Genomic DNA, 26,847 nt, shown 5'->3' with positions numbered 1-26,847 from the left:
GTGCAGGTGTTCAGGGTACACATTTGTGCCCCTGTTACTGTCCGAAAATTTGGCAATCTAAGTTAAAAATCTCATTTTTTAACGCAGCAGAAAAGGCCATTGTCTTGGTTCACCAGAAAAAGATAAATGCTCCATACGGACCAGTATACCACATCATACCAGGTCAAATTGCAAGGTGACAGCAGTGTTCTTGGCATGCTATTTTATACTGCATCATCAGAAGTGAGAGGGACTCCATCCTGACTTCAGCAACAGAATAGGTTTTGGCCTGAAGAAAGAGAACTGACCATTGTCATGGCCAGTGCCACTGCAGGTGACATTCTTGGTCAAATGACCCGAAGAAGATTGCCTTGCATTCAAAAGCTTGTCTAACTCTATCCCAAGTATACAGTTGTTCCCATAAAAGATATCACCCTAAGGGTGCATCTACACATGCGCTTTAATGCTCAGTAAACTATTTTACTGTGCATTAAAGTGTGACATAAAAAACTATGACATTATGCTAATGTGCAATAAAATAGTCCACTGCGCATTAAGCGCCACTAAAGTGTGCAAATGCACTGCAGTAGCGCAGCTTATTGTGCATTAATTTAGTACCTCACATTGGCGGCATTAAATTTAATGTGCATTAGAAAAGTCGTATTGATGCACATGTAGATGTGCCCTAAGACATTCTTCCCTCTTTTATTTTCACTCATAAAAATTGTGGATACCTTTCCATGTTGTCCTTTTCTCTTCACAGCCTGCAGACTTGTTTGAAATGATTGAAAAAATGCAGGTGAGCAGTTATTCCATCAGACTCGGGGTTCCTGCTTTGGGGGTTTCTTCATTTCTGGTAACTACCAGTAACCAAACTGTCAGCTCCTATTCCAGTTCTGCCCTCCACACAGCTTCACAAATGTCCTTCAATCCAAACCTGCAGTACACTCTGTTCTCCACATCCTGGGCTATCATGTTATCTCTTGGCTCTTCTTGGTTCCCACTGACTCCCTGACACCATGGCTTTATAGCATGGGTGGACAATTATTTGGAGTTTTGATGAGTTGTTCTGGGCCAGATCAGCACCCCTCCTCCCTCCCCTGCTGCAACAACTCACCAAAACTCCCTATGTGGGAAGGGGCCAGGGGCAGGCAGGGAGCAGTGTTCAAGAGTGGGATGGGTGGGCAAGGCTGGGATCATGGTATGGGATTACGGAGCAGTGACAGCATGGGGTCAGGGCCCGGGGTAGAGCTGTGATTCACCCCCTGCACACCCCTGCCCTGTGGAGGAGAGTGTGGGAGGGTGTGGGGTATGTGGGGAGATGAGTGTGGGTGGGCATGGGGTGGGCATGTGTGAGTGTGGGGGGGGTACTGCCTGGGTGCTAGGTCCCAGGAGGTAGCCAGGGGTGAGGGGAGGGAGGAGGGGACAGAGGGCATATGTAGCAGAGCTTACCCAGGTGGTTCAGTCCATGGCTACCCCCTCAGCGCTTCACATGGGGCCTAGCCTTGTCTGCTCTCATCCGGGGCAGTCTTAGCTGCACTCCAGCCTGTGCCTGCTGTCCCAGCCAGCCCTGGCCAGTGCACACAGCTTTCCAATAGGGCTGCTTCCACTGTGGCTGCAGCTGCCCTGGTGCAGCTGAGCTCCCCCTACCTCCAGTGATGGCTCCTCCTCCTGCTCTTGCTGTGCTGCTCTGGGCAGGTAGAAAGCTTCAGATGGGCAGCTGCTGTCCCAACACATGGGGCTCTGGCTCCTGGCTGCTTTCTACCCACTCGGCTGCCTGTGCCAGGTGGGCAGAGGAAGTGGAAAGCAGCCAGGATCTGGAGCCAGAGCTGGAGCCCTGCATACTGCCTGAAGTTGCCCAGCTGAAGCTTCCTCCCTTCCCAGAGCAGCACAGCAGGAGGATGAGCTGCTTCTGGAGGATGAGGGGAGATGAGCAGCCACATTGGGATCAGCCCCACCAATATGCTGTGTGTGCTGGAGCGGACCAGGACCATTGAGCTGCCTGCCTTGGCCCCATGAAGAGCACTGCAGAGGCAGTTGCAGGCTGGGTCCAATCAATTGGCAGGCTGGATTTGGCCTGCGCACCATATTTTGCCCATCCCTACTTTGCAAACATTTTCCTCATGTCCCTGGACTCAAGCAAGGCAGTAGCATTGCACACAAAGTTATTGCATGTAAAAGAATGACCCTCAGAGAATATTGAAGATGCATAGTCAAGCAGTCAAATGTCAGCAAAAGCTATAGCTAAGGCTACAAGTACAATCTTTACTTTGTCCCCTCTCCATTGTTAAGGCTGACCACTGTACTTCACTGGAATGGTCTTTCAAGTTTCTCTTAATAGGAATTTCTTCGGGAATCTGCTTTACTTTTTTGGTATGAATAGAAAATACTATTGATAAAGGATTGACATAAATTTGGGTAGAGCAAATAGTTTACTAATAAGTGAACTTGTTGAATATTGTGGGCTAATTCCTCAGTCGGCATAAATGATCAGAGCTCCACTAACTTAACTGGCTTATAAATAGTCATTTATAAATTTGAAATTAAGTATACTTTTTAAAGTATACTTGCATTTCTATGTTGAAACACAAATCACTGTATTGTCTTGCATACCACATGCCCCGCTCCTTGGTTTTGGAAGGTGGAATTAAGAAAAAAAAAAATTCTTTGAAAACAGCAGTAAGGATTTTTGCAAGAAAACCACATGCAGCTTTAGTGAGGGAAAGTTACAGTATGGCTGCCCTGTTAACCCTCTAACTGCAAAACATGGCAGGTTCTGCTGGCTGCCTACCCAGCTTCAGAAAAGGGGCCAGAAAGGGGTGCTGATGTCTGGTGCTGATGACTGCCCTGCCTTTCTTCTTCAGCTGGGTGGGCAGGCAACTGAGGGCCCATGTAACTCCAGTAAAGGGGCTGGACCCTGTGGCTCTTGCATACATTTCCTCCTTTAATACATGCACCCCAATTTCCAGTAACTATTTTTCGGGAAAGAGGTATGTGTCATATGTAAGTCAATGCAGTGGTTGCATTTTTCATATGGGCTGTATCTGAAGTCCCCAAATGCAGTAGCAATAATATTTTCTCCAAGTAATGTATGTTCTTTAAATTGTATTATAATTAGAATTTCTCTTCTTTAAAACTTCTCTCCTTCATTTAAAATAGTTGTAAAAAAACCGAACATAAAGTTTTCTATGTAGCAGCTACTTGAAAGAATAAGAAGCTCCTCCCTTTGTACCAGAGATTACATGTAACAACTCAAGGAATTTACCAGAATTTGTTAATATATACAAGCAACTTATATTAGTTTTCTGTTTGCATTAATGAAGACCATATTGTGCATGTAGCTAAATTAGCTTTGTGGTTAATTGTCTTATCCCTTGAATTGTACCAAGATGTGTTTTCGGGTGGTTAGTTGCTCAAAACATTTTGAACGCAAAGCTTTTTTATAGAAAAATTACTATTTTTGGTAAAAAATGTGTTTTCAGAAGATTTTTCTGGAAGCTTTCACTATAATTTGTGATCTTATGGCAGTGGTGGGCAAATTACGGCCCACGAGGCCATTGTATCCAGCCTGCAGGGCCCCTAAAAATGTAGAAAATTAATATTTATCTGCCCTTGGTTCCTGTCATTTTTGACAGGAACCAAGGGCAGTAGGACCCAGGGGAAGCCCAGTGGGCTCCCACAACAGCAGGGCCCTCCCCAGCCCCATGCTCCCCTCAGCTGGAAGCCCCAGCCAGGGCTTCTGGCTTGGGATCATGTGGCTGCCCTGCACCGGAACTGAAGGTAAGGGGACAGGGAGGGAGAAGGACCCCGGGCAGGGAAGGAGGGCAGGGTGGTGGTAGGGTGGGAGGAGAAAGCGGCCCCTCACCTGCCCCATGGCCGGCGCCCTGCACTGCAGCCAGTCATAGCCCATGTGGGACTGTCCAGAGCAGGCACAGGCAGCCTCAGGCAGGCTGCGAGCAGCTGCAGCGTGGGGTGTCGGACATGGGGTGGGGAGGGGCTGCTTTTCCCCCTCCTATGCTCAGCACCACCTTGTGACCCGGCCCCACTGCCAGCTGGGCTCGCCCATCAGGGCTGTGTGTGGGGACAGCAGCTGCGGCTCCCCCACACTTGCTGCGCCGGGCAGTGTTTGCCACCGCCGCCTCTGGACTGCCCAACGCGCGAACCCTGGGTGGGCAGCAGCAGCCAACACTGCCCGGTGCAGCAAGCGGGGGGTGGGGGAGGGGGGGGGGGCTGCAGCTGCTGCCGCCAACGGGCAAGCCCAGAGCCGGCACAGGGCCCAGGCTGGCAGCTGGGGTGGGTTACAAGCTGGTGCTGAGCACGAGGGAAAGCAGACCCTCGCTCTTCCCATGGCCGGCGCCCTGAGCTGTAGCGGCTTGCAGCCCGCGTGGGGCTGTCTGTGCCTGCTCCAGACAGCCCCACATGGGCTGTGAGCAGCTGCAGCAGGGAGTGCTGGCCATGGGGCAGGCGAGAGGCTGCTTTTCCCTGCGCTCAGCACCAGCTTCTTCCTTGTTGGCAAGCAGGGGGTCGGGGCTGTGCACTGCCCTCCGCCTGTACCATGGGGCTGGGGGACACTGGGAGTGAGTGGGTGGGAAGCCAGCAGGAGCACGGGGCCTCCACCAGTGCCCCGGGGCCAGTGCCAGTGGGGCCCAGAGCAGGGTGGCAGGAAAACGGGGTCCCAGCTGGCAGGGGCTCTGTGGAGACAGGCCAGCTCCCCGCTCTCCCTGCTGATGCAGCCCAGCCCGGCTCCTCAGACCCCTGCCAGCCTGCGCCCCGCTTTGGGCCTCACCAGTGCTGGCCCTGGGACATTGGTCCCAAGACATTGGGACATTTGTCCCAAGATGGCGACCAGGGGACGGGGCACCTGTCAAGGGGCAGGGGACCTGTCAAGGGGCGGGGCTACCCATGCGGCCCTCAACAGCCTGCCAGAACTGGGTAAGCGGCCTTCCGCCTGAAATATTTGCCCGCCCCTGTCTTATAGGGTTTTATTATTTAACATTTTAATATTTTGGTTTTACCTTTTTGCTTTTTCTATTCTTTTTTCCAGTTATTTTTAAAAATTCAATTTGAAATTTTCACAGGCATTCAAGTTATTAAAGAACAAATATGAGAGACCTAGAACATCTTTACATGTGCTCCAGAGGTAGAGGGGGGCAGGAGGGGGGCACTTTAATTAGAGCAGTTCTTGGAGTGGTTTTCGTTGAATGAGCACCCCCGCCAACATTTTGAAGTGTGTGGACACTGAATACGTGAGATGGAGAGGCTGCTGAGGTGCTCTAATTAGCATGTTCCAGCAAACTAGATTAATTGAGTCTGCGCCGATGTGCTATAATTATAGCACATCAGAGCAGTGTCCCCAGATGTCTACTACAAGTACCTTTAGAGACTAACAAATCTTATCTTGAATTTTTTAAAAACACAGTTGAAGAAAGGAAATGATAGAAGGCAAAACCAAAAACTGGGAAAAAAGCAAAGAAATGGAAAAAGCTAAAATATGGGAAACACAGGCCCTTTCCAAAACCCATAAATCAAAACCAGTTGCAACATTTGTTTTCAGGGTTGGGGGTCCCTTTTGTGGTTTTTAAATATTTGAAACAGTTCTACTACAGGTTGAAAGGGAAAGAGGCATAGCTACTATTAAATTATTACAATATCAGTCTTAGAGAGTAGAACATTTTTATTACAAAGCTTAAAGACCATATTTTACATAGATTTCAATGGGTACAGCAATACCTAAGAGAAGAGAGGCAGGTTGATTTATATCAGCAGACAGCACGGGCCTCCATTTATAAAGAAAAGCTGTACCATGAGAAGAATGAAAGTGTCCAATGAAACAGAAATTTAAAAATATTAGAAATGACATCTTCAGCTAGACCAAATAGTTGCAATTACATAATCTCACACTACTTTTTTCATATTCTTAAAGGTTGTGTGGTAATGTGTGTTCATTGGAGCAGAGCTAATGATGCATGTTCAACCTCAGTTTGGGTTTATAGAATTTGATTAATATCTCAATGTAACTCTTTGGACAGAAATAAACTCAGTCATGTTATATTACATGTGGGAGCTATAAAATTTGAGGTATCAAAAAGAGCAATCAGGGATGTATCCTTTGAGACTCCTGAACTAATGATGGTGGATGCTTGACAGGGTATGATGGGATGGATTAATCTGCAAATGCCTTGTTTATATGCGCTCCCTGTAAAGCATCTACTGTTTGCCATGGTCAGAGACAGGATTCTAGGCTAGATGGATTGACCATTGGTCTGCTCTAGTATGACTCTTTTTATGTTTTTCTGTGGTCTGTGTATGGGTAAAATGGTATTGTTCCTTTAACTGAACACTCCTTGTGGGATCTGAGAGTAAAGCTAGATTATTTTTTATCTAAAATATCTGTACTAGGAATAAAGTATTTGACAGGTAAACTCTGTCATTGCTGTTACATATATAATTCCATTGCATTCAATAATTTGCACGCATGGGATTGTCAGTAATGCTTGAGCAGGACGAGACTCCAGTTTGCTCTGAGTTGGGCTGACTCTGAAGGGAGACAAGAAGTGAAAAGAAAAAAAAATATTTCAGTGTATCCAGGTACCCTTATTAACCTCCCCACCCCACTCAGCTGCCTTAATCTCTTCACTCCCTCATCTGTGCAAATGAAGACAGATTCAACAAACCATCTGCCTGCTTCTCCCAGAGCCATCTCTGTGTTACTTTCCTCAACCCTCCTTACAAATGGAGTATCCACCTTGAATTAGTCCACTATGCCCCTATCCTGTCCACAGGGAGGTCCTTCTTATAGATCCACTTCTTCTGTGATGGGTAGAAGAAATTGACCTGTTAAAATAGGCAAGAAGAAACTGAGGTTGTCCTTGAAGCATCACTTATATTATTATGTCGTAGTCATTCATTGCTTTGGGCATTTTGGGGCACTCTGTCTGCCTTTTTGGACTGAGCATTTGAAAGCTTGATCTATGCCTCTCTGAGCGCATCTACACGAGATACTTAACGGTGAATTAGCATAGTTCACTGTGAAGAAAGCATGTGCATATATGCATGTGCACATGCTTACTTCATAGTAAATCTCCCTAATCCTGAGTAAATTTGTTACCTGCAAATACAAGTAGCACATTTACTCCGCAGTAGTAATGGCACCATAGCACTCATGTAGATGCCTGACTAAGAGCCAAATCTGGTCCCGGTCAGCTGCCCGCCACAGGGTGGGAGATAGCTCCCTGCCCCGGGAGCTGCCTGCTGCCAGGGTGGGCTCTACTACAGAAGCCCCGGTGGGGACTATGTCCCCCTGCCCCAGCAGCAGGGAGATCCAAGCCCCCCCGCTGCAAGATTACGATTGGGGAGCAGGGGTTGAGAGATTCTTATCTCCCAGCCTCTGCTCCACCATCACGATTGAGGAGCAGGGGACTGGGAGACCCTTACCTCCCAGCCTGTGTTCCACAGTTGCAAAGCTTGGGCTGGGAGACCCTTATCTCTATCAGTGGCTCTGCAGTTGGAAGACCCTTATCTCTCTCAGCCTAAGCCCCACTAGGAGATATGGGTCTCCCAGCCCAAGCCCCATGACTGCGGAGCTCAGGCTGAGATATGCATCTCCCAGTGGTGGCCCCACGGTCACGGAGCCAGTGCTGGGGAGCTCCCTGCTGATGGGGCCTGGGGAGCTGGTTCCCCATCCAGCTCCACAGAGAACAAGCTCCCCAACCCCCACTCTGAGATCGCAATTGCAATCACAGAGCAGGGGCTGAGAGCTCCCTGCATGGGAACAGTTCCCTGCCCAGCCTGGAGCTGGCTGGCTCCTTCCCCTGGCTGGAACAGTTCCCAGCAAGCCCCAGGCTGGGTGGGGAAGCACATGCAGCCTGGAGGTGGCTGGGGACTGTCCTGCTTTAGGCAGGGTACAATTTATCCCTTTCAGAGGTGTTCAAGACTTAGATGTCTTTTCATCAGTTACACTGAGGACATATAGTTAGGGTTGTCTTCACATGAAAAGGGCTAGGAACTTTGGGGCAGAATCCTGTTTCCACGCATATAACACCCATTTTTGGCACTCATAGTTTGTGGTCCTGTTCCACAGGCTATGTGGACACAAAGGGTGCCTGTAGAAGCACCAGGAGGCTGCTCCAGCATGCTCTAATTACAGCATGTCAGAGCAGACTCAATCAAGTCTGCTGGATCATGCTAATTAGCATGCTCCAGCCAGCCTCCATATCTTGTGTAACAGTGGAATTACAGCATGTCAGAGCTCATTCACCAAGCTTTAGCTAAAGCGCCCCCACTGCCTTTTTGAAGCATGGGGACATTGATACACGAGATGCTGCAGGCACTTTAATTAGAGCAGCTCTCGGAGCCTCTCTAATTAAAGCACTCCCCCCCCCCCCCCAAGCATGTGTAAAAATGCCCATAAGCATCTACATGGCTACTGGGTACTACTGTACCATGGCTAAGCCTGTTCACAGATCTTACATGCATAAATCCTCAGACTGTGGGCCAGCTAGTAGAAGGTCCATTACATGTTATAGCCCAAAAGCTGAGTGACTAAGGCCCTTACCTACGCAGCAAGGGACCTAGGTTCTAGACTACCTCTCACGGAAGACTTGAATCTGCATCTTGTCTGATTTTCTAGTGTACTACTTCATGGGTGACTGGTGCCACCTTAGTCAGGGGGGGCATGTGCCTCCACAGCCACCAGTCAGCTACTGGGGTCCCCCTGCAGCCAATCTTGATGACCAGGGTGGGGACCTGATTGCACTGACTGGGAAGTGGCTGTGGTTCTCCCGGAAGTGGCCGCGGCACTTCATCCAGTGCTCCCACTCCTTGGCCAGCGCCCGCAGGGGCAGCACCGGTGCTCCCACCTACCCCACCTGCCTGTCACCTAAGTGGGGAGCACAGCCTGTCAGGGGGTGTAGCAGTGCTCTCAGGGGGGGCAAATGCACCCCCGTGCACTCGTTATGCATCGCTACTGCACTACTCTAACTAGTAGAGCCACAGGTGTGGCATTATTCAGGCCCTCTCCAGCCTGCCTTTTGAAACTGAACCACCTTATTTTTCATTTATCATCTCTGGATAAAACAAATGGAAAACAGTCCAGAAGTTTCTGCTCCAAAGAGAGCAAGGATCAAGGTTAGAACGTCAGAGCCTCCACCCTCCAGAGCATCCATTTCTCTAAGCCACGCACCCTCTGCTCTGCTTAGTTCCTTCTGTCCTCAAATATATATATCTCCAGGGGGTCTGCTTCAAAAGGAGCATTGGAGACATTACTTGGTAACTCCTACGGTGTGGTGGTTGGAACACTGTTTGGCACTAAACATATTTATGTCCCCTAACCACTGTGCTTCTAAGGCTAAATTACAGGAGGGCCCTATTTCTCTTTTCTTTGTGGTCTAACCCCCCCCAATCATGGGTTCTTGCCAGGCAGAAATTTGTGATGTACACTTGTTGGATGAAAGACCAATGCATGGGTTCAGCAACCAAGATCTTTATTGAGTGACACATGTAGATCAAGTGGGGAAAAGCAGTGCTTTATCTAAAACCATTCATACTTGCACACACATACACACAGGCCAATCCACTGGTGCTCAGGTTCAGTCACGATGGCCAGTTGCGTTGCCTCTGGATACGATGATCTTATGGGAGGCATGCCGGTAATTGTCTCCCAACTTGATGTGAATAGCATACAATGTCGTCGGGGCCTGGTCTTCACTGTCCTTTTATACTTAGTTTAGGCAGACTTTGCTGCAGTGCCTCTGACAACCCGCTTAGCTAATCACCTTGTTGCTGTTGAGCTGACTCTAGTCACATACCTCATGGCTTAGATATGCAGATGGATGGTAAGGCTTAGACATGCAGATGGCAAGATGGATGGTAAGGAGTTACTTTGATTTACAACATCATGAGAGAGGGGAGACAAGATGTCTGCTTGCTCCTTATCATCTTGTAGATGGTTTGTTTTTCTCAAGGCTGCTTTCTCAGTAGACTGGGTATGCTTCACTCATGCATTCATCTAAAATTAATTTTTGATAATATTCTCAACACACTCACCCAACATGTGTTTGTAGGGAACCATGAACATGCTGAGCCAGAGTGCAGTCTCATGCAGATGCTAAGTACTTGCATATGTAACAGACTGCCAATGTCGGTTTACCAGATTGGTTTGAGACACTTACCCTGGGCTAGAAACAGTGCCGGTGAACTCTGAGACCCCAAGGGTGGAGCCAGGGAGCCCTGCCCTGTGGAAAAGGAGAAGCCAATTGAAAGAAGGGGTTTTTACTCCCCTCATTTGCATGGAAGGGGGATGGCCGGAGTTGGGGGCCAGCCAGGCTGAGCCCTGGTTAGCTGGTTTGCAAGCCAGGGAGGGACTGCCGGAGGGGATAAAAGCAGCAGCTGAATTGGCGTGGGGGACTGCTGACAGTGACTCTGGGGAACAATGCAGGAGGCCTAAGAAGAGCTGACCCAGCAGAGGAAGCAGAGAGACCCCTGTGAAGAGCCTTGAAGGCCCTGGGAGAAGAAGGCAGCAGCAGTCAGCCATGCCTCCAGCCCTGCAGCAGAGAGGGAGCAGCAGCCAGGGCTTGGGGCAGAGAGCTGGTGCCCCAAGGCCCCATCAAAGTGTGCTGAACTTGCCGGGCATCCCGGACGCTAGGGGTGGCAGTCAGCCCTCCACTCCATTGCAGAGAAGAGGCAGCAGCCAGCAGCACAGGTGGCAACCTTATCCGGAGGTTCTTGAGTCAAGGGTTGACTAATTCATTCTGGTTTGTTTTGTGATCCTGGTTATGCCATTTAAGTTCACTTGTAAATAATCTTTCCTATTATTCTTGTTTTGTAAATAGTGTAAAAAGTTAAATCAGTTAGGTGTTAGACCTTCTTGGGACCACGGGCTGCTCTGTGGGGAGCAGGGACCGGCTGGAAAGTAAGTTTGTGTTGGCCGGAAGCCCTGCCCCACTCTCACCATACCATCCCTGACATTTGGGCAGGGGTGGCAACTATTGGGCCGCCACCTGGGTTACACATAGAAGTTTATCTGCATGTGGAACAGTATTGTTGGGATTGCAGCTGGAAAACTGCCACTTGCCCCCATAGACTGAAATGGGATTCTTCCCTTTTTGTTTGAAAGCTGAGATTCTGAGTCTACTTCAGAAGCACAAAACTTAGTCATGGTTTGGCCTATGCCTTCATGTGGTCTCGCCTGAAGGCGATGCATAAAGCAGACTATACTGCAGGGACTAGAAGGCACCGTGCCTGTAGGAGTTAAATGGAATGCCACTGTATAACAACTCAGAACATCACTGCACTGGTAGCTATTGCTCCAGACAAGACTGGGATCTGTCCTTGAGCATCCTCACTGAATGCAGGCTTGGAAATGAACAGACTGGACTTCTGCCACAATGAAGGAAATGATAAATATCCTGCTGTTTGTCATCCAGTTCACATCTGAAAAATGCCAGAGAAATGCAGGTCATAATTGTCATTGCTGTTTTACCTCCACTACCTGTGTGGTCATTTTATGCTATTACATCTTTTTCCTTCTTACACTTTCCCTCACATCCAATGTTTCATTTTACTGTACTCCTGAATAGGGTAGTTACCTTAAATGCTTTCATATAGCTGTGCCCAAAATACAAATAGTATTCAAGAAGAGATAGATCTTTGTCACTTGACAGCTCATATTCTGGGTCAGTGATAATATCCCATATCACTGTTTTCTTGCTCTTTCAAAATGAAGTATAATCAGCTCTCCAGGATTTCAAAAGTCTTTCAATGGCTTGAAGAACTGACAGCTTCACTGGAGCATACCACAAAAGATGGCTATGTTTCTCTTTCATGAATGAAAACATTCCTGGCATCCTTTCATTTTCATAGTAGAGCTGATTTATTTCTGAACTGTCAAACTCTCCACAACATGCTATATCTCTTTTTCCCCATGTTTAGTTGTGTTATACAGTACCTGATCAGTACAGTTTGCTTGCAGCAAGTCTGGTTATGAGGCTTTCAGATTGCAAAATGAAACTTCTCCTTATTATTAAATGGTGGATGACTAGCCAACCCCCCTGCCCCCCACAATGTTTTCATTTTTAAGCCGTCTTCAGAATTGTGCCTTTTACTATATCAGCTGTTTGTCCTGAATCTACCCCTCAGCAATGCCCTGGGTTGTGAAATATTTAGTCACATGGCTGCATTCCTTGATCCTAGCTTACTGTGGATGTTTCTATGCATTCAGGGTCTTTTCAAAGTGCCAGAATCTTTATTTGTAACAGGGAATGACAACAGGCATGTGGTGCATTTAGCCATTTTCAGCTTACACTACTAAGTCAAGCTCTGATACCCCTGATAGCCACTCATCCCTAAAGGAACAGGCCCTTTTCTTTTCTGGAGTGTTTGTGGACATCTCTTTTATTTCAATTCTCATATGCATAGACAGTCAGGTGCTTTGCTTTCTCCCTTGTTGTGATCAGCATGTTAGACTGTGTCCTAGAGGGAAAGGAGAAATCCAGCAATCTCCACTAAAGAGGGTCACTATAGTAGGGTGAGCCCAGAGCTGCTGGGTAGCTTAGAAGAAAGGAACAGCAGACTGAGCTGTAGGGAAAGCCCTGGAAATTAGGCTGAGAAGCCAGAGTAGGGCAGGACCTTGAAGTTCAAGGCTGAAGGAAGACTACTTTGTTAGGAAAGCAAACAAAAAAGCCCCACAACCCCAACCTGCTGAAACTGGAAGGAGGGATACATGAGTATACCTAGCATATTCAAGGAGAACAGAGGACTCAAGGCCAGAAATCAAGACTCTCCAGATGATATAAGAACAGGTGGTAATCCTACTTTTGAGAATAGTGTGAACTGGATTTATTTATTCCATCTTTCTTTACAGAGACATGGAGGGAGCATAGGGGAGGATAACAGGCATAGTTGGAGATACACTCTGAAGGTTGTCTTACATCTCTGTGACTGATTTAATGAGGAAAGAGATTCACACCAATATGGGGACAGACTCTTTTTTCTGGTTTCCTGTGTATCTCTAATGCTTAGCTAATAATTGTGCCTGTTATCTTCAGGGCACAGATTCATTCAATGACCTGGATGGAGGCAGGATGTTCCAGTCATTTCATAAGCAAAAAACTGTTCTTGTCCCAAGCTTCAATGCCTAAAGCAAATTTTGGCTGCTTCTGTTAATGGAAGCAATGGGCATTTTAAGAATCATTGGGAACATCTACACCTCAGTGTATGGTGAAATTGCTACTGCGCCATGCTTTAGTACTTCCTTTAGAGAGTACTAAAGCATGGTGTAGTATGGGAGGTTACTGTGCCATACATGCAGTCCATGGGTAGATTTTGCCTTAAGTTGCCATAGCAGCACACTATACCTGGGGAGCGCACCACTGCAGCAATGTAGCTGGCAATCATGTGTGGACACACATAATTACTACATCACCGGAGCACGCCATAAGGCGATGTAGCGCATCATTACGTCAGCATAGTGTGATGTGTAGATGTGCCCAGTCTTTCTTTACTTTGAACTTGGTAATGGTCACTACCCTATAGGGACCTCACTCTGGCAGTTTCTGTTGAGGAAGGGGGAGTAAGATAGGCATGAATGCTTTCAATTCCATACTTTGGCTTTCTTCCCTTCCCTTCCTTTTGCATTTGTGTGAAGTAGTGGAAAAGGCAGGCAAAGGCACTTGAAGACTTAGGCAAGAGTCTTGAAGCTCTCTTTGTTCTCTGATCTCTGAAGTGGGATGGGGGGGGGGGATGTTAACTTAAGCCCCAATGTTTTGCCTTTAGCAGGAGAGTAGTCAACTTTTTTGCTCCTATATCACTCCATCTTCTCCAACTCTTTCTTTGGCCCTCATCCTTAACCTTATCTAAAACAGGAAATTCAAGAAAGCACTGTGAAAGATCTCTCCAAAACACACATGTTGGAGTCATAAGACACAAAGCAGATACTTTGGGGCATTTTGGGGATGAAATAGACATGACAAAATGTAGCATTTCACCATCTCTTCTTCTTTGTTTGCAGGGCAGTCGTCTTGATGAGCAAAGATGTTCACTTCCAGCTCCGCTCAAGGTCAGCTTAAGCCCTTGTTGCCTTGTGTTTTGCTGAGAATATCAAACAATTTCTTGCACTCCACTTTGGTCCTGGCTTTCTCATTCTCTCTGAAAGGACAAGGCATCTAGCATGGTGGTCTGCAATATTTTTACCAGCAGTCCAGAACGACCCAGTCTGAAAGTTGGGGTCTGAGGCCGTGGGACAAGTGAAGCTCCCACTTCTTGGCCGTGGTACAGGTGAAACTCCTCACTGCCCAGGTGTGATGCAGGCAAAACCTACTGCCATCAAAATGCAACAGAAACCCCCAAGCTCTGTGGGCCATATCTAATGGATCTGTGAGCTGGATCCAATTCAGGGACCATAGGCTGCCCACCCCAGTCTAGCATTTGAAGCTCAAGAACTTGTGCTTGTTTATACTTACTTCAAGCTGCTGGAGATGTGGCTTAACTGGGTAATATGATAAGACCAAAACAAAATGAAAACACCCCTAAAATTCAAGAAAATTCAATCAGTTGATTTAATATTATTAATAATATCTTAACACTGGTGTGAGGGTTACTTGATTTTAATTTAGTTTTCAAGATGTAATAATATTTATAAAATGGAAACTAATGCCAAGTCATATTACCTTCAGTAATAATTTCTCTCTCCGCCCTTTGAGGACCTTGGTAAATACCAGCTGGTCAACCTGAAGCCTGACCATCTTGCAATAAATCTGGTTTCTGTAAAGCTGAAGTAGAAGCTGGGGTAGATTTCCACCTTATTTCCAATAACCAGATTAAGTTTTTTTATAGGTATAGATATATAGGATAAGCATTGGCCAGCATAGTGTTTTCCTCTGGCCTCCTAGCTCCTACAGTTGTGAATCAAGAGAGAATACACAATGTGCCATGACACTTTGGGAAAGTATTTCTGGCAAGTATCTGCCTCCACTGTTAATGGCATAAAGCCCCTACAGTCTCAGTGTAGTTATTTATTTGTAATGATATTGGGAAAGCTGCAGCTTATATGCCCTGTCCTGGAGTTTAATAAGTGATTGAAACCACATCAACTGAAAAAAAAGTTCTCCCTCTACAATCCAGTGCCATTTCAGTCAGTGTCAGATCTGTGTAAGTTGAACCCTTTCTGTTTTTAGCCAACGGGGGCTGATACCTTCACATTATTCCTATATACAGCAGCATGGCAGCTCTCTTCTTCTCCATTTTGAGTGGGAATTGGGATTCAAGGTGGTATGGCCACACATTGGCCCACCGCTAGATTACTTTAATTGATGTAGCCTGACCTAATGGGCCTGAAGTCATGGGTGACTGGTGCCTCCTGAGATTGGGGTGGGGGGCGGTGACCTCCCGGAGAAGCAGGCAGCGGTGTCGGCAGTGGGGCTGGGGGGAGGTGGCAAGGGGTGATCACCCCCCAGAAGCTGGCGGCGGCAGCAGGGTGGTGAGTGGCAACCTCCCGCAGAAGCCGGTGGCAGCGGGGTGGCAAGTGGTGACTGCCCGCAGAAGGCAGTGGTGGAGTTGCAGGGTGGGGGTGGTGACCAGCGACTGCCCACAGAAGCCAGAGGCAGCAGTGGCCAGTCGCAAGGGAGAGGGCATGTGTCCCCCCCACCAGTCTCCTATGCCTGAAGTTTTTGTGTTTTAATACTGACAGCTGGGAAAGGCACCAAAACCTAAAATATTCTAAAGAAATGTGGGGGTTAAGGTGGGGGCATGTGGGAAGGAGTAGGAATAGTAGACACCAGGGCTAGATTCCTCAGTGAGCATGGCACCTTAAGGGCCTCCCCACATCTTGGTTTGTACTTTCAGAGGGAAGAGGAGTATATTCCATACCCCAGCATCCATGAGGTGAGTCACAGCCAGCCCCCTACTGCTTCTCTGCTCTCTTTCTCCCTCCATCTCAGTTTATTGGCTTCACAGAATACACAAGCACAGATCCTCTGTTTGTCTGTACAGGTGTTACGGAAAGGTTGGCCATACCCCCTTATTATCTTACCCCAGTTTGGGGGTTACTGGATTGAAGGGACCAACCACAGTTTCTCCAACTTGACCCAGGCTCCGTCTGATCTGCCATCCCCTTGCAGTGGTAAAGTGAAGTTGGAGTGTGACCCCACAGCGAAGCTGTATCGCAAATACTTCCTTGGAAAGGTAAGGGGGACCTCTATCACCTCTCTACCCACCCTACCCTCCTGGCTAGACCAAACCTCAAGTCCTCCCTGAAGGGTTTAGGGTTAACTGCACTTTTTTATGGATCCCAGTCCCCAGCGGCCAAAAATGAATAAATAAGATGTTTCCCACTATTCAGCAAGTAATTTGTTACATCAGATGTGTTCTTTGTGGTCTGTGCACTGTTCTTCCGGTGCGCTCTAGAAAAGACATGTTTCAGATATAATAAAGGAGATACTTTGTCACTTGTGTAGGCACAGACATAGACCTTTGGATGTGGAAGAAAAACAAATGTAAATCATACAGAGATAAAATGCTACACCCATGTTAGTCAGGAGTGAAGTGCTGAAGTCAGATCAGCACAAATGGCCCAAGCATCCATCAGGAGCAGGCATGGGGAGGGGGACCACTCCTGCCCATCACTGCTGCTCCCATTTCAGCTGAGCCCAGCCCCCATGAAGCCTGGCTGGAGTGGACAGGAGTGGCTGTGAAACTTCCTCCACCTTGGGACAGCACAGAAAGTAGCAGCAGCATGTGGGGGAGCAGAGGGAGGGGAGGGGACTCTGAGCACAGAGGGGAAGGGAGGGAATTTTTACCTGCTTTGGGGACATTAAAAAAGGCCCCAGAAGTTCCTGAAGTGTGGCCCAGTTTGAAAGGTGCAGGCATGGCCCTACATTCCCTCTGTATCCATCCCTACCTACTTCTCAGGAGAGCAACCCACTTACCAGGCTACAGGTTAGAATAAGCACTCTTCACTTCTCCCATTAGGCCAATACTCAGGAAACAATACAAGATTCATGAGATGAGGAAGACAACAGCTAAATGGGGCATGGCTTTGCAGTCTAGTAATGAATGCATTCCCCTGAGGAGAAGTGAGTTCTGGGTTAGGTCCTTGCTCCCACCACTTTGTGCTTTCTTTCTAATCCCCTCTTTTCTCTTTCTGGCATAAAAAATCTTGCATTCCTTGCTACACAGAAGCCCAGATTCAAAACTAAGGGCAAAGAATCCTTTCATTCTAGCTTATAGCCAAATAGTTAAAGTGCTCTCCTAAGAAATAGGGGTTTCAGCCCCCAGGTGAGAAGGAAATTGAATCAGTGTTCTGCTTCCTGGGTGAGTGCTACAGCCACTAAGTCACTTGTATATGAGGAGATAATTAAGGCACCCAAGTCTAGGCAGGAATTTCAGGCTGTGAATCCATTTAACTTAAGTGCCTAACTTTGAGCTGCATAAAGTCTCCTAACTCTGGAAAAGAGGTGGGATTTCAAACACACACCCCTCTGCAGTGTCACATATTGTCAGCTACTCAGAGTGTTGTTTTCTGAGATGCCCAGGTCTCACTACAGGGGTGTAGGTTGTAGCCGTGTTGGTCTAAGGACATGAGCAGACAAGATTCTTTGGGTAAATTTGATATCTTTTATTAGACCAACTCAAATAGTTGGAAAAATTCTTCTTATCAAGCTTTTGAGGTTAAAAACCCTCTGTCAAGCTGCGGAAGCATCTGCAGTTGGTCTGTGCTCTTCCTGGATGGAATGAATAGCAAGGAAGCCAGAGGCTGGTATGCACGCAAGAAAATATGCAGTCAGTAAATATGTAAACTGAGGAGTTAGTGGGTGAGAGACAGGCCATCAGTGCAGGGGGCGGGGGGAGTAGGGGTAAAGAATATAGCTGGTAAATAGTGGAGAGGTACCTGGGGAGTCAGATGTTAGGAAGTTTATAACATGTTATAATTCCAATGTCTATATTTAGTCCATGATTTTTTGTATCCTGGAGGTTGATGAAGTGAAGTTCATAGGCTCGTCTGTGAAAAGTGTTTTGTAAATTTCCTTTGAGAATTAGAACTGAGAGATTGGAGAGAGTGGTTTTGTTGTGAGAATTGTACCCCCACAGGTAACTGGATATTCTCATCCTTAATAGATTTCCAGTGTGGATTCATTCAGGTGCATAGTTGTTGTTTGGTCTGTCTTATGTATTTTCCATCAGGACACTTTGGTGCATTGGATGAGATATATTACATTTCTGGAGGTGCAGCTGTAAGATCCAGGAATGCTGATGGTTCTGTTGTGGGGTGTAGTAATGGTGGGGGTGCTGGAGATGTGTTGGCAGGTTTTACATTTCTTGTTATGGCATGGTCTGGATCCATTAGGTGTGTTTTTGGCTGTAGGAAGTTTGCTTGTGGTGATGAGATCAGTGGGGTTAGCGAGCCAGTTCTCACTACCAAATTATTTTCTAAATGCCTAACATGGCTTTGTGAATTTCATCCCAAAGCCAACCACATATTTTTAGATGCTAAAATGATTGAAAGTTCCTTTATGACTATAACCTTTGAACCTACATGAAAGTTCCTTTATGAATAAGTACATTCAATGCTGTGCATCCCAGGTTCTTTCCTTGCTAACGACTTGGGGATGGTGTTTCTATGATCCAGAAAGGGAAAGGGAAAGCTGTCACATGTCCTGAGAAGTGTCCTCCAAAGGACTGGATAAAATTGGTAATAACAAGTAATCTCTAGGGATGCACCAATAGAGATTTTTGGGGCTGATACAGATAGTAAGTTTTTAAGGCAGCATATAAGCTGATACTGATCTGATTTCCGATACCCAGTTCTTCAGCTTGAAGAGCTGCATCCAACTGGTAAGTCTGGTGTGGTGGAAGGGGAGGGAAGCGGTATGGGTGGTGGGGGCAGGTCAAGGCCTCTGCGGTGAGAGAGGGGCTGGGGCTGGGGTAGGCATTGACCAGCTGGGGCGGGGAGGGGCGTGGGACAGAGACATAAGCGGCTCATCTGGGGAGGGGTGTACCCCCTTGGATCTGCGCAGTGCGGGGCGGGCTGCAGCTACAGGCTGGGCTGGAGCTAGGGTGCATGGGGAACGGAGGTGCAGCTCATGGGAGGGAGGGGGCGCAGGAAGGGAGGGGGGCATCTCCTACCGCTGCGCATGGCTCATCCATGTCTGGCAGCTCCTATCACTCGTCTGGGAGGGCATGTGGGGTGGGGGGCATGCCCACAGATCTGCCTGTCCAGGAAGAGCCCGGCCTCAGCCCGCCCCACCCTGCCCTGTGGGCACACACCCCTCCCCTGTGTGCCTTCCTGGATGAGCAGCAGGAGCAGGGGCGGGAGCCTCCAGACAAGCACCAGACGAGCTGCATGCAGCGGCAGGAGCTGCCCACCCCATCCCGTCCCGTGCCCCGCCCCTCGACCAGATGCACCTCTGTCACACACCCGCCCTGGCCCTGGCTGGGCAGTCCCAACCCCAACTCCACACCCTCCCTCACCGCAGGGACCTTGATCTGCCCCCCCACAACCTCCCCCCTCTCCCTCCCCTTCCACCACACCAGACTTACCAGCTGCACGCAGCACTGCACACTGCCGGGCTGCGGTCCTTGCTGCCTATGTGCTGCACTGCAGCTGTGCGCACACATGGGCATTTATTGGACAAATTAGCGGCCGCATTGGGCTGATTTCCAATACAGAAAATTTTCTTTATATCAGTGCCAATCCAATATCAGACCAATGTATCGGCGCACCTCTAGTATTCCCTAGTGAGTACACTGTGGTAAGGAGCTTTTTTCTGACTTCCTGTTTTAGGAGCACCAGAACTTTTACTCCAATGACACAGCCTTGGGCTATCTAATCCTTTCTGTGAAGTATGAGCAGATTGAGAAGCAGGACAATCTACGCCTATTGCTAAGGTAACAGCATCCAGCTTTAAGGGGCACGTGCCATGCTCTGCTTCTGATCTTACTAAGCAGCTTTCCTGTGGCCCACATGTGGATACAGACTTCATGAGCTAGTATGAATGGTTAAAGAAACCTTAGGAATGCTTACAGGGAAATCTGACTTGGGGTGGGCACCTTTTTATTAGACCATCTTTGAAAGTTCACTTCTTTTTACCTCCCAATTTCTCTCAATGGCCAGTTGTAGAAAGTTGAGGGTTCCAGTTGTGTTTGCAGGCTCATCTTTGGAACACCCCATACCAGCGGTGTAGGGACATGGCTGGCCACCCATGGCTAGCCACCCAAGTGGAAGTGGTGACTTTCAATTGCCACCACAATTGCAAAGATAAACGGGGCTGCTGGCAACAGCTGCTTTTTTTTGCCCTCACCCTGAACCTAAGTGTGTGCCTGAGGTGGTCACCCCTATCTCCCTGCCACCCCCAACCCTTGCCCCTTTCAGTTAATACTGTTTTCCCCATAGTAGGAGTGAGAGGAATCTGTTCATCTCTTCTCTGCATAATGAGGTCCTACTGGGCAAGTGAGGGATGAATTTTTCCATAAGACCCCATTAGCTGTATCTGACCTTCCAAACAACCCTTTTTTTCTGTTTATTCTTTTAAATAGAGATATGTGGCCTTCTCTATGGGAAACTTAAAGAGGGACTGCAAATATTGTCTTTTTTGGAAGGACAAGGTAGCTAATCCTTACACACAGCCCCCCAACTTGAAGGGAGACAAGGTTTCAGGGGTCTGATGTCTTTTATTAGACCAACTCAAACAGTTGGAAAAAAAATCTTCTTTGCAAGGTTTTGGGCACAAACACCCTTCGTCAGGCTGAGGAAGCATCTGCAGTTGGTGTGTGCTCTTCGTGAATAGTTAAGAATCCAGAGGCTGGTATGCATGCAAGAAAGGCAGTCAGTGACAACATAAATAGGAGTCAATGGGTGAAACAGGTTGTTGGGGGGGAATAATTGTAGCTGGTAAATAGTGGAGAGGTACCTGAGGAGTCAAATGTTAGGAAGGTTAAAATGTGCCATACATCCAATGTCATTTAGTCCATGATTTTTTTGTATCCACGAGGTTGATGAAGTGAAGTTCATAGACTCATCTATGAAAAGTGTTTTCTAAATTCCCTTTGAGGATTAGAACTGAGAGATTGGAGAGTGGCTTGGTTGTGAGAAATGTGCCCCCACAGGTAATTGGGTATTCTTGTCTTTGATAGATTTCCAGTGTGCATTAATTCTGGTGCTCATTTGTTGTTTGATCTCTCCTATATTTTTTCCGTCAGGGCATTTGGTGCATTGCATGAAATATATTACATTTCTGGAGGTGCAGCTATAAAATCCAGGAATGCTGATGGTTCTGTTGTGGGGTGTAGTAATTGTGGGGGTGGTAGAGATGTATTGGCAGGTTTAGCATTTCTTGTCATGGCATGGTCTGGATCCGTTAGTTGTGTTTTTGGCTGTAGGAAGTTTGCTTCTGGTGATGAGGCTAGCGAGGTTTGGTGCTTGTTTAAAGGCTTGGATGGGTAGTTTTGGAAAGATTTCTTTAAAAGTGTGATCTATCTCTTTGGAGGAGTGCCCTTGTTGAGTGAAAGCCTTTTTGAGATTTGTGAGGTGATCACGGGTATTCTCCTCAGTGCAAATTTGGTGCTATTGGAGAGCTTGGCTGTATGTTACAGCTTGGTGTGTTTAGGGTGATTGCTGGTTCTGTGCAGATATGTATGTTGGTCCATGGGTTTCTTGTATATTATGGTCTGTATTTTACGATTCTGGATGGTGATCATCGTGTCTAAAAAGGAGATGTTGGTGTTGGAGTATTCAAGAGATAGTTTGATGGAGGGGTGATGATTGTTGAATTTCTGATGGAAAACAATCAGAGATTGCAGGTTTTCAGTCCAAATGATGACAATGTCATCAATATATTTTAAGTATAGCAAGGGCTTGATGGTGCAGTCCTTTTGGTATTCTTTTTCAAGTTGGCTTATAAAATGGTTGGCATGCTGTGGGGCCATTTTGGTGCCTATAGTTGTGCCCAGGGTCTGGAGAAAATGTTGGTTATTGAAAGTGAAGTTGTGTGTGAGGATGAAGTGCATACGGTCAGTAATATGTTTGGGTCTGTACTCTGAATTGTCATCTTGCTCTTTTAAGTATGTAAGACAGGCTTGGATGCCATCCTGGTGTGGGAGGTTGGTATATAAGCTGGTAACATCCAGCATCCAACATTGAATCTGAAGTCGTAATGTTTTAAGGTATTGGTGTTATTTCTCTGATGGTTGTTTTGTGGTTGGGAAAGTTGTTCCTGGAATAATTGGTTTAATTTCTTCTTTTTATCTTGGATGGATGTTGTAGAAAATCTTTGGTAGTCTCTTTGTATACATTGTATAATATTAGGGAAGATGTCTAGATTTTTCTCTTTTAAGTTGTTGTAGCATGCGGTGGTTTCCTTCCTGAGTTGATCTCTTCTGGAGTAGATTAGGTGAAGAAGATGATTTCTAATTTTCTCTGAAGTTCTCCTGCAGAGCCGTAAAGCATATTTGGAGTTGTGTATATAGTCAGAGGATTGTAGATGTTTAGTCTTTTGTTGCTTGCATAAGCATAGACAATATGTTGCTGTTGAGTTTGGCTTCTTTCTTTTTCTTGTTGTGTAGATTATAAGCTATGTATGTATGTCCCTAAATTTGGGTTTTTGGCTTGTGATCTAGGACTGGTTGTGGGTGTTCCACAGGTCCTCACAACAACCTAGAAAAGTTCAGTACTACTGAGTGTATGTAGATGAAACGGGGGTTTACTTTGCCCTAAGTTGAAGCGATGGGTTTTTTAAAACACTGTTTCAATTTAGGGCAAAGTAATGCCCTGTGTCATGTACATCTGTGTCTTACCTGCCTCTCCAGTGGTGGGGAGGGGAGGGCAAGCTGCCAGTGGGCAGAGTGGTCCCTGGGCTGCAGGGTAGGGGCTGGTGTTTCCCTCCATGTTAGCAGTGCCCCCCTACCTCCCCAGGTGGCAGCTGCCCAGAGGCAGCCAGCTGGGGCGGTCCTGGGGCCACTGCAGCTGCAGAGGGAAGGACCGGGTCCCCATGCAGCTCATGCAGGCAGGCAGGCTCCAGAGGAAAAAAAAAAAATCAGGCTCGCTGTTTGTTTGTTTTTTTTGGCTTTGGTGGAGTCTGCCTTCCCAGGCTGCTGCCAGGCTGTCTGTACGGACTGCCTGCACAGCCCCTGAGTTGCACAGAGCCTGGTGCTTCGCGTAGGGCAGAAAACTAAAATTCCTCAGAGGTGTTCTAGTTTGCTTCGCCCCGAAGTCATTTAACTCTTCTTAAGTCTCTTACGCCGGCACGTGTGCTGCAGCAGCTGGAATTAATGCACAACACGTGCAAACACCAACACCATTAAAGCAGGGCAAAAGCATTTAACCTGTTTTACAGGGTCATGCACACATACCCCTTGTTTTGTGTACACAGACCCTTTGCCACCACCAGCAACCACAACCAGAAGAGGTCAGTCCCCATAGACCAGAACAGTAGTCCCCATCCAGTGGCACACAGGGAAAATGTTGTCTGCAAGACCCTCTAGTGCTGTTCACAGCTGCAGGAAGTTTTGCTCTCCATAGACTACAGCAAGTTACTTGATTAACTAATGGACCAGTGAATAAGCTAAGCTAAAGGAATAACAATTAAAATGCATTTGATATACATTACCATCCTCCCTAGCCCAAGAGGTATAGAGAAACCTAGAGGTGGGACAGGGCCATATAGAAGAGAATATTTTGCTTTTATATCCCAGTGCAGATGGGGAATGCTGCAGAGTTCAAGGACAAATAGTTTTCTAGGAAACTTAGGGAGGGTTAAAAGCTGTACCAAAGAATATTTATTTCTGAACACAGAAACAGACTTGGAAGGCACTGGTGGCTGGTTGAAAAATAAAACAGAACTGACCCCTTCCATCATCTTGCCTCCATGCAGTAAGACTTAAGTATGGAGTCGGCAGACTACCCAAAGCCAGGTGGAAGGGTGCAGTTTCCATGACCTATGAGGATCATTTTGTGGATGAGGTAGCACATTTTGGATAGAGAAATAATGTATTTGAATCCCATTCTTGTCCCAATATATTCCATTCTGTGTTAATGAAATATGATGTAGCGCATGTAGGAAAAGGTCCCAAAGAAATGATGGTGATTACACTGCTGCAATCCCATTATTTCTGTCTCATCTTTTGGTCATCTTAGATATTATATGTGTATATCCTAGCTAAGCTAATGTGCAAACCTGAGAGCTATCTTTCTTCCATAAATAGAGATCTGAAGGGACTGCAACAACCTCTTCAAGGAATCAGAGTAATTATTACATGGATTTTTCTTTGGCATCTGTTCTAATCATTTTGTTTGTTATGTCAGGACTCGAACTGGCACCAAACATGACTTAATCCCCATTTCCTGCCTGAATGAGTTTCCCAATGCTGTTCAGATGGCAAAGGTGAGATCCCTACTTAGTATATTCACTCTCACACATGCTGTCTAGCTCTGTTTGACTATTACCTTTTAGATTCTTTTTGCTCACTTTTCTCTTGTCCCACTTTCCCCTATGGAATTCATCTTTTCATCCTTTCCCTCTCCATTCTACTTCTTCCTTTGGGAAGAAGGAAATTGAAAACAAAGCAGAATAATATTAACTTGTGTAAATCTATGGTACACCCACACCTTGAATTTCATGTGTAGTTCTGGTTCCTCCACTCTACCTCCAAGAGGATATAGGAGAAGTAATAGAAGAGGTACAGAGAAGAGCAACACGATGAGCAGGGGCATGGAGGGGTTCCGCGTGAGGAGATGCTAAATAGATCAGGACTTTTCAACTTAGAGAAAAGACTATTGAGATATAGAACACAGGGCTAGAAAGGCTCTGAGCTTACCCTGTATGGCATCTATTACTGTAACCTTTCTTAGGGCAGTTATGCTGTCTGCAAGCTGATCTTCGTTTCTCTTCTCCTATTTGACAGCACTGGAGACTCTTTAGCTCTTTCCAAAATCATAGATCCATCCATGGTGACTAGACTTCAGCAGCAGCTATGGTTTCAGCTTTAGTTAAGCAGGAATGGGAGAGTGAGTCAGTTGAAGATTAAGCTCTGTCCCTGCTCTATGCAGCCATAATTCTGGAAAAAAATCTTTTCTTTATTCTGCCTTTCAAAAACAAGGTGTGTGTTATATTCTGGGGTGTGTAGTATGCAAGGAAATAGCTATGTTCTTTTCTCCTCATTTTGCATTAGATTTTATTAGCAAGGATATCTGCCAAATGGTCAAGAAGCGACATCCTTCTTATCCTGCCTGCAACCATAATTCACTCTCTATCATGGCAATGCTGAGTGATAACCATATTTCTCTCTCTCCCCTGACAGCTGCTCTGTGAGGATGTGAATGTTGACCGATTCTTCCCTGTTCTCTACCCCAAGGTATGCCTTCAACTCCCATGTGTCTCTTGAATTAGGGGCCTGCTGGTGGGATGCAACTGAGACTATTTTTATCCCTCCCCCAGGCTTCACAGCTCATTGTTGCATTTGATGAACATGTTATCAGCAATAACTTCAAATTTGGGGTCATATACCAGAAACCTGGCCAGGTGAGTGATCTCTGGGCCCTCTAGTGCACAGTCCTTAAGTTCAATCATATAAAACAAGGCTGTCCACCCCTGACTCTTGCCACTGTTTGCACCATACTGTGTGTGAATGGTGCCCACCCCATGCTGCACTGCCTTGTGCCTGAATGTGCTCTTTGCTGTTCTGCACCTTGCTGTATGCGAATGCTCCCCCCTGGACTGCACTGTGTCATGTACAAATGCTCCCCTCCCCGCACATGGCAGCAAACTATAGTACACATGGGTTCTCCCCCTGCATAGTGCCATGTGTGAGGCCCTCAGTTCCCTCCCCAGCTCTCGAGGCTGCGGGCGATTCTGCCACACCCTGCAATGCTCTGGGGGTGGGGAAAGGAAGCAGAGGGAAGAGGACCCTAAAGCACTTGGCTCCCCATAGCAATGGGGGAGTAGTGGGAGGGCAAAACCCTGGGGGTAGGAGCAGGGCACATATTAGTCCTTCATGGGCTGCATTATGGTCCTAACATAAGATAACCTTTCTAAATCTAAGCCCAGTATAAGTTACCATAACCCAACCTGGGAATAGCTTCCCACTATTGTGGGAAACCTCAATCCCATACTGGTCAGAATAGTCTTAGTAGTGCCAAAAACTGGCACTTTTATTACTTACACTCTCAGTTTTAGGGCTTCCTCCTTTCCCTGCTGCAACATCGTTGGAGCACAACCAGGAAATGGTGCCACTTGCAAGCATTTACTTTCTTAGTTCTTTTTTTCTGAGGACTCCTTGCAGCTCCTAAGATCTTCTCCTTCAGGACCCCAGGAGGTATTGAAATCCCATGTTCATCCAGTTCTTCAGGTTTCTCTCCCTTTGCAGTCTCTGAGGGGATAGGTCACCTTGCTGGTACTAGAAATTATTTACATTCCTGGAGGACAAAACCTCTGTTTTATGTGAAGGAAAAGGAGACAGCTTTTTTTCTTTGAATGAAGGAGTTTAGGGCCCTGCACCTTGGGAAGACTCCAGTGGCCACATTTCATTCCACCTATTAGCCATGTAAATAGACTTCAGTGCTTATGTGTGATTCTATTGCACCCTTCTTGTGTCCTGAAAATCAGTTAATGCAAAAGGTTGGTAGATCTCCTCCTCCTTGTTGCCTTTTGCCACTCAATTTTAAGCATAAATGATGGTATGTTAGAGAAGTAGATGCATTAATGGATTTCCTAAATTCACCAGGGTGACACATAATTACACTTAGGAGCCAAAGTCCACTTATGTGGCTAATAAGCAAAATAGACTCTGTCCCTAAGTGCAGAAAAAGCAATGAGGGCCTTCCTCATGCCTACCTGCCTGCCTTCCTTCTCCAGGAGTGGGGTAGGTTTGTATAAGGAATAACCG

General features: G+C 46.8%; 1 protein-coding gene and 1 long non-coding RNA gene across 9 annotated transcripts in view; one reads left to right on the top strand and one right to left on the bottom strand.

The window, feature by feature from the left end:
• The window catches only part of LOC102560090 (rap1 GTPase-activating protein 1), a 113,711-nt gene that overhangs the window by 15,469 nt on the left and 71,395 nt on the right, over positions 1–26,847 (top strand). For 7 of the 8 annotated variants that reach the window (XR_009461964.1, XM_019500521.2, XM_019500507.2 and 4 more), the window contains exons 3-10: positions 743–778; positions 13,985–14,032; positions 15,817–15,855; positions 15,964–16,155; positions 19,754–19,857; positions 24,269–24,347; positions 25,264–25,317; positions 25,401–25,484. Coding sequence is in view for 7 of the 8 variants with exons in the window: in XM_019500521.2 (XP_019356066.1) it covers positions 761–778; positions 13,985–14,032; positions 15,817–15,855; positions 15,964–16,155; positions 19,754–19,857; positions 24,269–24,347; positions 25,264–25,317; positions 25,401–25,484 (618 nt within the window). In the remaining variant the exon portion in view is untranslated. The remainder of the gene's footprint in view (positions 1–742; positions 779–13,984; positions 14,033–15,816; positions 15,856–15,963; positions 16,156–19,753; positions 19,858–24,268; positions 24,348–25,263; positions 25,318–25,400; positions 25,485–26,847) is intronic. The other variant, XM_059726822.1, reaches the window with a different exon arrangement.
• On the bottom strand, positions 19,827–26,229 carry LOC109286408 (uncharacterized). Its single transcript, XR_002094429.2, has 3 exons — positions 26,125–26,229; positions 24,781–24,946; positions 19,827–22,395 (listed from the first exon to the last, which is right to left on the bottom strand). It is a non-coding gene; the product is annotated as an uncharacterized LOC109286408 (long non-coding RNA).

This window comes from Alligator mississippiensis, chromosome 4 (genome assembly GCF_030867095.1).
Source record: "Alligator mississippiensis isolate rAllMis1 chromosome 4, rAllMis1, whole genome shotgun sequence".
NCBI lineage: Eukaryota > Metazoa > Chordata > Crocodylia > Alligatoridae > Alligator > Alligator mississippiensis.
This window is presented reverse-complemented; position numbering and strand designations above follow the sequence as displayed.